Here is an 11,508-nt window from a genome sequence, read left to right on the forward strand (position 1 = left end):
CTGCCCTTTCCTATGTGCATACTTTCCATCCAAGTCTCTGGTTCACCTACCAGTGGTGGCTTATGTTCAATACAAACCCCAGCTCAGGCACCCACTGCCTTGCTTGATCCTGACTTACCCTTCAATCAACCACTGAAAATACAACATGACCCTGGTTTTTATAGCATTCTAGAGGACACGGACTGAGATAAAAAGATGAACCCGACAAACAGCTGAGTTTAAGCAACTCATGCCACTTCATCTCCCTCCCCGCCAAGGGTCTCCAGTGTTCAATTCCCTTATCTTCCTCTTTGGAACCCTTGGGTCTTGGGTGTGAGATGCAGGGTCAGACTCAGTCCCCACACCCTTCCCTCCCAGGTGGGTGAATCGTGTCCATGTGCAAGGGGGGTGGGGGATACCCACAATGAGTCTTATGGCCCGATAGGTCCATAGACTGCTTGGGGAATCTTCCAGTCAAGGCCCCCCTCCCACCTGAGGCAAGCAAGGAGGGCAGGCTAGGTGCAAATCTGCCTCCTCTCTTGAAAGGCTTCATCACAATAGAACTGCCAGCAACTCCTGGGAATACAGCCAAACAGAAAGCAACATGGCCTTAGGTTGAACCACCAGTGTGCCCAACTCAAAGTGCATCCCAGTGGGTTTCCAACCAGCTATTGTGCAGATAAGATGCCTTTGTGGGGCTAAGAAATGCACACCTGGCAGGCTGGGCACTAAACTGGCCACCTTGCTCCACACTGGAAATTAGAGGGCAGAAGCCGGTGCACAGACGTTTTATTGAACAAAGTTTGCGACAGCATCTCCGTCAATGCACACACGCCTGCTTCGAAACCAAAGCAGCATGCACACACACGATTGCCAACACGGGGCTTTGTAATACTCCGAATGTGTGAAGCAGGGTTTTGCTTTCTGCTCGTGGTGTTAGCCCACGGGCCAGGCAGCACGGCTTCTTCCCTGGGATGGTTTAGTCACCCCTCGAATCTAGATGACAGATGCCATCTTGCGCAAGGTCAATGCACTTTGGGCTCCCTCTGAGCCTCTGAGGACTGGCGTCAACCACGTGTAGTGATTGTTTTTCCCTTGAGCATTTTCAGTCTGTGGTGGCTGTATCCAAGGATGTGGAACTGGCACCTGGAGCGCCTAGCTGTACATCCTAGAGGCCAGGGATGGCTCTTCAAAGAGCTTTGTGTGTGTTCTGTTCAGCTGAGTTTAACATCTGCTTGGCTCGAAGCAGGGGCTCACAAATGTCTGGGAATAAGAGGTCGTCTATTAGGGTAAACTGTTACTTTAACTTTCTTACGCTACTTGTGTGCCAGAAATAAAACAAGACCATCTCATTTCTGGTCCCTCAAAAAGTAAGAAAACCTACTTTCAAAAGCCAAGTTTAAATAATTTTATTAACTATCCATAATAACACATGCCAAGTACAGAGCCTTCAGGACAGAGGCTGCACAGCGCTCCACACAGTTGATCCCACGTCTTCCTTCTGTGGCATTTCGCAATTCATCAGCGTGCCCTAGTCCCGGAACTCCCGATGATGTAGGGAAGCAGACATTTTTTTGCTTCCCTGATTTGTAAATGACTTCAGGTACACCTCCTTCGAAAAGTTCCAAGAACACCCCCAAAGCAACACTACAGTTTCAACTGTAAAAATTTAGCTCCATCCAGGTCCAAACGTTGTGCCTGAAAAACAGGTGATGCTGCAAATTATCAACCCAACACTGACGTGAATCTGACCCAACTCTCCGGCTGGCCTTCTGAGAGATGCTGCTGCAGAGGGGGGAGGACGCGTTGTGTGTGGGGGGCAGGTACAGAACTAGAGAGAAAGCGATTCAATCACAGCCTCTACTCTCCACATCTCGGGAGTCCCGCCTTCTGGCCAGAGGACACGGTTTTCGATGTGGCTAACACTTTGGGATACAGTTTTATGTAGCGAAGTGGCACCCCAGGACCGTTTCCTAGAAAGTGCAGCTGAGGCAAAGACGACGGAGTATAAGGAAATGACCCACAGCGCCCTCCCACTCCAGTTTGTGCAGAAAAATACACTCCATCCCACACTGTGCTTTCATGGCCTGAAAAATGAGATCAGACTATTACAAAAATGTGCTTCCAAAATAAATTATTTCTAGAATATAAAAAAGTTTACCTTTGTCTTCAGCCCCTCAGATCATTAGAAAATAGGAAATCAGAAAATTAGCTACTGCTATTTTCATGTGGTAAAAAATATTTATATACACACACACCACACACACCTCTCAAAGATCAATACAGCCAAGTTTTAAATTTCAATAGAAATAAGCCAATTAATCAACTTCATGAGCTGGCACAGAACCGTGTACAGGAATGTTGATTATCTGTCAAGTGAGCCGACTACAAACAATTACAGTCCTATCTGTCAGAGAACTGGAGATGCTCCCGTGTTTAGGGGGAAAGATGAGGTGGGCGTCTCCAATTGAATACCTAACATGACAAAGACTCACTGATGCGGTTTACCAGATGCAAGAGACCCCGGGGCCTGCTCACTATACCCGGAAGACCTCCTCCCTCCTCAGGAACAAGGCCTGATGGGAGACAGACCCCCCAAGTGGGGGCTGCTTTGCATCTTTTGATTCGAAGGAAGGTGTCCAGCTTAAGTGGAGAGGCAAGGATGACATCCCAACTACAGCAGGGTGGGCTTTTCTGTAATTCATACAAAAGGTTCTGATTGGAGGTCGGGAGCAATGCTGACTTTCGGGAGGGGGGGGGCTCCCTGGAAACCAGGGGTGGCCAGAGTCTGGGCAAAGATAGCAGGCTATCTCTATCCTGTCGATTCCCGGGACCGGGGGTGAGCTGGGCAGCTGTCCTGTCCCAATGGTTGGTGATGGCCTGGGAGCCGTGTCCGTGACCCAAGTGACCAAGGACAAAGACTCGGCGCTCACCAGAGGGCTCTGGAAGAAACTGCAGTTTCCACTTCGTGAGACAGAACACCACAGAGTCCCACCGCCACCATGTCTCAGATAGCCCCTACCTGGAATGGTCTTCTCAAGTGCTGGCTGTGCTCTGAAGCCCTGTCTGGCCACTGATGTATGTGGGAGTGTTGGGGACCAAGAAGGGCGTCATGTTTTCGATCCTTCTCAAGGCTACGTTTCTGATTGTGCAAAGGGCACGTCTGCTCTTCTGGCATCGTCATCAGGCTCCGTACAGGGAGAGCTGACACTAAATGCTTGAAAGGCTTTCTCTTCCTTCCTCCAATGCCTGCTCTTGAATGGGGAGGTTAGGGCACACCTTGGCGCCTCTTCTACACAACGGCTAACAAAGGCACAACTACTGTGCTACACAGAACTTTTTCCAAATGGTACAGGGCGGGGAAGGATTGAAAAGAACAACCCCCCCAACCTAGGGTCATGATGCAAAAGACATTGGACATCATTTCCGTAACCTGCTGAGCTGCGTCCAGGCAGCTCTTGGTTAAGGGTGCAGACACTCAAGTTTACTTCTGCAACCGCGGCACGCTGTTGTCTCATTCTGAGCATGTCATTCTCCATGGATGATGAAAGGGGCTCAGTCTTCGCAGAAAAAGGGGTGCAGGAAAAGGGGGGGCTCAGGTCTCACTGGTCATTGACTCAAAACGTTTCCCTACGCTCTCTGTAAAAGAGATGCATGGACACTTGTTCGTGTGTACAACTGAAGGGGAGGAGCCCTTTGGATGCCTTCTTCAGCGGCTCAGTCAGAGCTCAGGCCGAGACCGCTGGCTTTCAATGTCCCCAGGGGAGACCTCTTCTACCCCTCCAGAGAAGGCAGGGAGGGGAGTCAAACCCAAGCCAAACACAAAAGTAACCATTTGCTTCGGACCTCATTTTTCCTCTTCCCCTAAAGCTATGTGCCCTTGGAAGAAAGAATATCCCAATCTCGAGTGGCTTCTATCAAGTGCCGTTGGCCATGGCTCATCCACTCCTCCTGGTCTTCGTACAGCCGCCCACAGAACCAGCACTTGAATATACACTGCGCGGAGTCGCCGGCCAGGGAGTCCACCACCTGGTAGTTGTTCTTGTGAACCTTTTTCAGCTTCATCTTCAGCATCGTCTGCCTTTTGGCCCGACTGGCGCCCGCCTCGTCCTGGTAGGTGAGGCGCACTTGGTGCCGCCGGATGCACAGCTGGCAGCGGGTCCTCTCAGATAAGACCACTTTGAGGACGTTGCCTTTGTACTTGTTTATGACCTTCATCACGTTGGTCACCTCCGGCGAGTCCACGTCGGGATGGTTCAGCACGATGACCGGCTGGTTGCGGCGCGGGCATTTAATCAGTTGGTCCGGTTTGACCGCTATGAGCCGAAGGTGCCTGGCCACTTGGAAGATGGACGGGTCTTTGAGGCAGTGGTTGACGTGGGCCTGGCTCCTGCTCTTCCTCTTGGACGAGCTCACCTGCTTGGTTTTACTTCGGCTCATGGTGAGGTTCCGGGAGAGCAGTCTCCTTGGCTTGCCCCACTTCCTGCTGCCCTGTTGTCTGTGCGGGGGAACGGTTTTTCTGGAAGGGGCGCTGCTGCCCACGGCACTCTCCTTTTTTGGCTTTGGCCGAGAGGGTGGCTCGAGGCTTTGGGGCGCATCTACTGGCCCCCTCTCCTGTGCCTGAGAGTCCGAGTCTGTCTGTCTCGGCGGGCAGAGTGGGATGGGATTTACTACCTGTGCATCACTGCAGGGCAGACTGACAGGTGCCTCACACGTGGCCTCTATCACGTGGGCGTCCTCAGAGGAGTTGAGAACCCTCAACACAGCCCCTTTGGGGATCAACACAGGTGCGGCAACAGCCTTCTCGGCCAAGCTGCGCTCGGCCTCTGCAGCACTGCAGTCCTTTGCCGGCTCCCGGGTGAGCCCACAGCCACCGCCGTCATCCCGGGCGTCTGGAGGGGCACCTGCGGGAACCCCAGGCCCTGTGAGTGACACACTGATTTCCTGGACCGCTTCCGAGGAGGCACCCGGGGCTTCCTTTTCGGCCCGGGCCACGCGCTGACGAGGGGCGCCGCCCGCGGCCAAGGCCGAAGGCCGGCCGCAGGACTCGATGAGCTGGGCGATCTTTTGGCGCAGCAGTTCGATCGACTTGATTTTGGACGTCGAGCTGGTCCACCTGATGCTCTCGGGGACATTCTGGGAGCCGGAGCTCAGAGAAAACACCGAGGAGATGACGGGGCCGTCGGGGTCGGGGCCGCGGCTGCCCCTCTCGGCGTGCTTGAGCTCCGCAGGGGCCCCCCTGGGCGGCTGTGGCCCGGGCCCGGCGTCTCCGGGGAGGTCCAGGTGGGAATGCTCGCTTTTCGGAGGCGAGGCGGCGTGACCCGGCTTGGCCGCTGCCCCTGCCTGGCCGTCCTTCGGCTTCCAGTGGGAGGAAAACATCTTAAGAGGGATGCTGAGCTCCCCGCTGGGTTCCAGGCCGGTTTCACTGCTGGGCAGCAGGCCCCTCTCCCCCGGGAAGGAGGGCGCCACGGGAGGCGCGGCCCGGAGAGGGAACACGGGCAACAGGTCACTGGGTAGCCTCCACCCGTCTTGAGGGAAGGACGCGCCAAGCTGATAAGGAAAAGGGTTTGGAGCGGCGCCCGGGCCACACCGAGCACTGGCTTTGAGGGCGGGCGGCGGGGGGCGATGACCTTTCAGGACCGTGGGAGGAGGTAGTGTGGTTCTATGTGCATACAGGTGCCCGCTCTCCTGAGCATCCTGACCTCTCCGGGGGCTGAGCAGGGCTTCTCCTTTGGGGAGCACACGAGGGTTCAGTGTGAGGAAATCGTACGGCCTGACCCATTTCACGTTTCCAAGGGGATGGCGCCCCGCCGGCTGAAGACCATCGAAGCCCAGGAGGGTCCCGAGGGTCTCCTCCATGGTCGGTGGCCTTGCTCGCTCTGGAGAGCAGGCTCTTTCCGGCGTCTTGGAGCCCTTCTCCTTCGCCAGAGCCTCGGGGGGACCGTCCCCGTCGCCGCTGCCGCCCGCCTTGGGGCCTCCGTTTTCTTCCAGCGGAAACAGCTTCAGAACGAGCTGCTGCGTCCCGTTGACCACCTTCACGTCCATCAACTGCGCCAGGCAGTTGGCAGGGACGACAAGCTCGGCGGGTGCCACCACCGTGAGCGGCATGCCTGGCTGGACGGGCTCCTTGGTGGGGGACAGCACTTCCACCTCCACGCTCTTGTTCTCAAAGCCCTTGGCCTCGCCGGGCTCCGAGGCCGGCGCCGCCCTGCTCGGGATGCACACGACGTCTTTCTGGCGCGCCTTAGCCTCTGGCAGCAGCGAGACGCCGGGCAGCCCGTCTTTCCGAGCGGGCAGGGGGAACCTGGCCGGCGGATCAGGCAGCCTGTCCTGGAAGAGAGTCTTTGGGGCCGGGGCTGCAGAAAGCTCAGGGCTTGGCTTCGACGGGCTGCTTCCCTTCAGCTCCAGCTTGGCCACGGCTTTGGGCGACCGCTTGGCGCCACCACCGGCCTTCTCATGCACCCGCTTCCTGTGCTTGACGATGTAGTCGTTCCGGATGGCGCCGTAGTCGCAGTACTCACACTGGTAGGGGAATATGCCCGTGTGCTTCACCAGGTGCCTCTGGAACTCCCCCTTGGTGTAGGAGATGTGGCTGCAGTGGGAGCAAATGAACTTGATCTCCTCGTGCTGGAGCGTGTGCTTCCGGTACTGCAGAGCGTCCTTGGTGGAAAACCGGCACTTGTCACAGTAGTATTTGCCAGGCTTGAAGTTCCTCACCTTGAACTTACTGGGGATGGGGCCAGAGAGGGCATCGGTGCCATTGCCGAAGTGGGTGGTCCCGAGACTGTGATTCACAAAGTGGAAGCGGTGGGGAGGCACCCCCAGGCTGCACTTGAAACAGATGTACGGGTCTTCCCTTTGGCCCTGTCCAGTGCCCAAGAGGAAGTCCTGCAGGGGAACCCTGTGGATGCTTTTGCACTTGGTACACGTAGCAATGGTCATCATGGCGGCTTCCCTCTCGGGGTCCTGGCACAAGAGGGCGTGGCCTTCTCGTCCATCGGCTCCAGCCACGCTGTTGCCGTGGGGCTGCTTGGGTGACATGGTCAAGGAGCTGGACCTGTCGTTCACCTGTGGAATGTACAGAGGCTGCCCCACGTCCTTCATCATCTTTATCTGCATTGCAAGAGAGGGGCTGCTGGGATTTGGAGAGACCTCACCGGAGACAGTTCTCCGCAGGAAAGCAGCTCCTCTCAGAGAGCAAGCTCAGGAATCTTCCTCGATCCACAGCAAGGCGTGATCCCAAAGCACGATCGCTTCCGACTCCCTGGTATTCCAGGCAACACTACAGGGAAGGAAAAGGAGGAAAAACATAAGGAATGATTGGTCTGTGAACCTCAGGCTGTGAGAAGCGACGACTCAACTCCTCCGTATTGTAACGGCTTGGGGACTTTGATGCTAAATCTCAACAGTATTCGAGCATGGAGCAGGCAACTAACACGTCTCAGGTGAGCAGGTTTATAAAGGACTGTCCCTCAGCCCCCCGTGGACCCACCCTGAACCCAGGCACGTCTGCAGCTAGAGGGTTGCGGCGGCGGCGAGGGCTCGGAGTTGGTCCCCGGTGTTCAGGAGCACAGGCCGGGGATTCCTGCGACTGCTCCTTGCCCTCCCTGGGCCTTGCGCAGGAAAGCCTGCCCGTTTCAGGATGAGAGAACGCAGGTGGGCTCCCAGGTCGGCGAGCCCGTCTTCACACCAGTTTCTACACGGGCACTATGATCAGCTGGCATGCCTCCACACCCATTCTCAGTGCTGGGAGCCAGTGGCGCGGGCCACGTCAGCCAGGCCATCCCTGCAGCATGGGATCTTGTATCCGAGGTGCTGGCGGTCGTGCTTGCTGCTGAGGGGACGTCAACAAAATCGGTCCCTACCATCCTTGTGAGCTTCTTATCCAGTGCGAAGAAGGCCAAAGTCATCACGAATGGACCAAGAGGTCACACATCACAGACCAAGAGGTCACCCCGTGATAAACGGAGGAAAGGATTGGGGTGAGAACAGCAGAAGCAGGCAGGGGGGTGAAGGGGTGTGTGCGAGATGAGGCTCTAGGCCTGGGGTGTCGAGGCGAGGAGAGGTCTTACAATACACAGTATTTGTGCTGAGAGCTGAGGGCAGCCACGGAGAGGGCGCGGTGGCTATGTGGGAAAAGGGTGTTTCAAGCAGAGAAGCAAGGTCTTGTGGGAAGTGGGCCTGCCCATGTGGGAAGCAGCCAGGAGGCTCTGGGGCCGGAGGGCAAGTGACCTCAGGGAGACATGCTCACAGAAGGCTCCAGAACACAACTGATTATGACAAGGCCTTTCCTGGACATCAGTGGTTCTCAACCTTCCTAACGCCATGACCTTTTAATATAGTTCCTAGTGTGGTGGTGACCCCCAACCATAAACTAATTTTCGTGGCTACATCCTCACTGTAATTTTGCTACTGTTATAAATTGGGCAACCCCGGCGAAAGGGTCTTTCGAATCCCAAAGGTTGAGAACTGCTGCTCTACATGAAATGGGGCACCAGAGAACAGGACAGGCAGTAGTTAAGACAGGACCGGGCTGGTCTTTCAGACTACTTTCCGGCTGCTGGGAAGAGAAGAGCTGGAGACACAACGACCGCAGAAGGGACTGAGGGGAGAGGCGATGAGGACCTGGGCCGACTCACTCCCGTTGAGTGGATTCTGACTCAGCAAACCTGCGGGACCGAGCAGAGCTGCCCCGAGACGGCCACTCTTTATGGGAGCAGGACGCCTCCTCTTTTCTCCCCCGGGGCAGCTGGTGGGCTTGTCCACTGGCTGTACTGTCCGCAGCTCTGACACTTAACCCAGGACTGTCCCAGCTCTCCTTAGGTGACAACAGCTCCCTGCCATCGAGTCCATGCCGACTCACAGTGACCCCCCGTGGGCTTCCGAGACTGACTGTTTACGGGAGTGGGAAGTCCTGTCTCCTGCAGAGCTGCTGGTGGTTTCGAACTGCCGCCCAGGTGGATCACAGCCCAGCGCGTAACCACGACACCACCAGGACTCTCTGCTCAGGTGACAGATACTATCTGAATCACGTACGCCAACATCCACCCAGAACATGCTGGGTAAGAGTCACTGGGTTTTTGTTCTATTTAAGAAAACAGTTCGATGATCTTGAAAGATAGGGCCCCCCCCCTGCTGAGTCCCAGGACACAGAGAGCACCCAGCCAAACACAGGCTGGCCCCACAGCTTTCTCTTCTCTGGCCTTAAGGAAGCTGCTTCACCTTCTGGAACTTCAAGTTCTCCCTGTGGCCATCAGCAGTTAGGGCGCTTACCCAACCTCCCCCAAAGCCCAACCCCCAGTAGCTTTGAAGGCGGAAAACGCTAACACTCAGTTTAAAGAGCACCTAAAAGTTTAGGGAGTTTACTAGATGCTCCAAGTGCTGAGAGGCCTGGTAGGATCTGGCTGTTCATTGAGGCAGGATGGTGGTAGGGACCTTAGCTGCTTCCTCCTGGCCCTGCTGGTACATCAAGCAGCATGCAAAGTCAGCCCGGGAGACTGGGCAGAGTCAGGAGAAACTCCTGTCTGCCTAGCTAGAGCCGGAGGGGAGACCTTCCCTGGGAAAGCGGCTCCGAAAGCCCCCTACGTGCACATTGTTTGAGGGCCAGTCTCGGGTTCTGCCCTTTCCATGTGTGTAAAACCTAGGCTTCGTCCTTCTAAAGTGGCTCCCGGCGGCAGCTGAGCCCTGAAGGCAGGCCTCGGGGTGCCAGACAAGACGGGCCTCACTGCCTAGGAGGGGCACGGAGAACACTGAGCAGCCAACAGCCAGGATGAGGCTGTGGGTGTGAGGTGCCCTCTCTGCCAAAGACCCGTCTCCAAGAGGAGAGGGATTCCTGGTGTGCAGGTGTGCCAGGGGGCTGGGGGTCCAGAGGTGTCTGTGGAGACAGGCCCCCACTTCTTCCAGATCTGTCCACTGGCTACAGGGAACAGAGGAGGAAGTGACGTCTGGGGAACCCCTGCTGCTCACCGGAGGGCCACTAACCAGCCTGCTCTGCCGGGAAATGATGGCTCCATCCGTCACCCCAAGTCTGGTCCAGCATGCTTACAGCGGCCCTGGGGTGCTCACTGCTACAGCAAAGGGAGTCATTGAGGCAGCCAGGACCCCGAGAGGGCAGAGGCTCAAGAGTGGAAGGTCAAGGGCACATGGCCCCACCATCCAGAGAAGAGCCCACATGCTATCTGCTATTCATCCCCAAGCCAGCAAGCCCAAGCCTCTTGGCTGCTCAGGTGGAAGCCCGGCAGGTGACCCCAACAAAGGCCAGACTGGGAACCACCGGTGAGGCTGCCTCTGGCTGCCCTGAAGCCATTCACGGGCTCTTCCCAGATGCAGGTGATGGGTCAATCGTGCACTGGGCTCACTGGGACAACGCCATCCCTTGGGGGCGCTGGCTCTCCTTCAACAGGGTTTACCCTCGGGGTGGGGGGTGGGGGCGCCAACCTCCCTGGAACCAGCTTTCTTCTAGCCTGGCTGCTGCAAAAAGCAGGGACACCATCCACCTTTGCACCTGATGCCGATGAGCCTACCACTTGCTGGGCACAGCTGGCTTATTCTCAAGTGCTGCGACATCATGTCTTATATGGGGGGAGGCTTCAAAAAGGCTGTGGAGAGATAAAAAACGGAATGGAAAGGTAATGGGAACTTTTTCCATGGGTCCTTTTTTTAAGCACCCTATAGGTCACCCTACCACCTGTCTGTTGGTTTGTCTCGCAGCGGTGGCTTGCGCATGTGTTGCTGTGATGCTGGAAGCGCCGTTACTGGTGTTTCAAAGAGTGGACAGGGTTGGGCACAGCTTCCAGACGATGAACAGACTACAGAGACGGGAGAGGCTGTCCACGTTGGAGGAATGAACCACCGAACACACTCATGGAGAGTATGGAGACGCTGTCGGATACTGAAAGCCTCCTGAACGGAAGCAGACCAAGGTCAGAGATCGTGCCGGAGGATGAGCCCCCGGGACAGAAGGGCTCAACCTAAGACGGAGGAAGAGCTGCCTTCTCAAAGTGGAGCCGACCCTGGTGCTGTGGGCTGAGGGCGGTCTGTGGGAGTGAAGCCTGCAGGCCCTTCATTGGCTGACGGGGCACAAAGCAAGAGGAGAAGAAACCGCTGCAAACATCAAATGACCCGAACGTGGGAGGCACAAAGCTGGACCTTGGAAAACTGGAAGCCGTCAAACGCGAAGCAGAAGCAGAACACACGAAGTTAGATGTTCTAGACACGAGTGAGCCGAAATGGACTGGTATTTGCCATTTTGAATCAGAAAATCGTATGGCTGACTACGCAGGGAATAAGAAATTCAAGGGGAATGGCGAGTATTTCATCGACAAAAAGACAATGTCGCTTATTACTAACATCTACAATACTGTGCAAGCTTACAATCAGAAAAAAATGAACTGCCCACTAAGGAGGTGGGCAAAGGACCTGAACAGAAGTTTCACAAGGGCAGAAACCTGAATGGCCAATAAACTTATTAGAAAATGTTTCCAATCACTAGCCATAAGAGAAATGCAAATTAAAACAACTATGAGATAC

General features: G+C 55.8%; 1 protein-coding gene across 1 annotated transcript; it reads right to left on the reverse strand.

Annotated features, from left to right (window-relative positions):
• Positions 1-1,373: 1,373 nt before the first annotated feature.
• On the reverse strand, positions 1,374-7,244 carry ZNF518B (zinc finger protein 518B). Its single transcript, XM_004715140.2, has one exon. The coding sequence runs from the start codon at positions 7,096-7,098 to the stop codon at positions 3,850-3,852; it is 3,249 nt and encodes a 1,082-aa protein (XP_004715197.1). The 5' UTR covers positions 7,099-7,244; the 3' UTR covers positions 1,374-3,849.
• Between the last annotated feature and the right edge of the window lie 4,264 nt (positions 7,245-11,508).

This window comes from Echinops telfairi, unplaced genomic scaffold, assembly GCF_000313985.2.
Source record: "Echinops telfairi isolate 266 unplaced genomic scaffold, ASM31398v2 ScPeMD7_28;HRSCAF=97, whole genome shotgun sequence".
In the NCBI taxonomy this organism is placed as follows: domain Eukaryota; kingdom Metazoa; phylum Chordata; class Mammalia; order Afrosoricida; family Tenrecidae; genus Echinops; species Echinops telfairi.

Excerpts from the sequence above, each read along its gene's own strand:
- ZNF518B (XM_004715140.2), bottom strand. The coding sequence starts at position 7,098 with ATGCAGATAAAGATGATGAAGGACGTGGGGCAGCCTCTGTACATTCCA.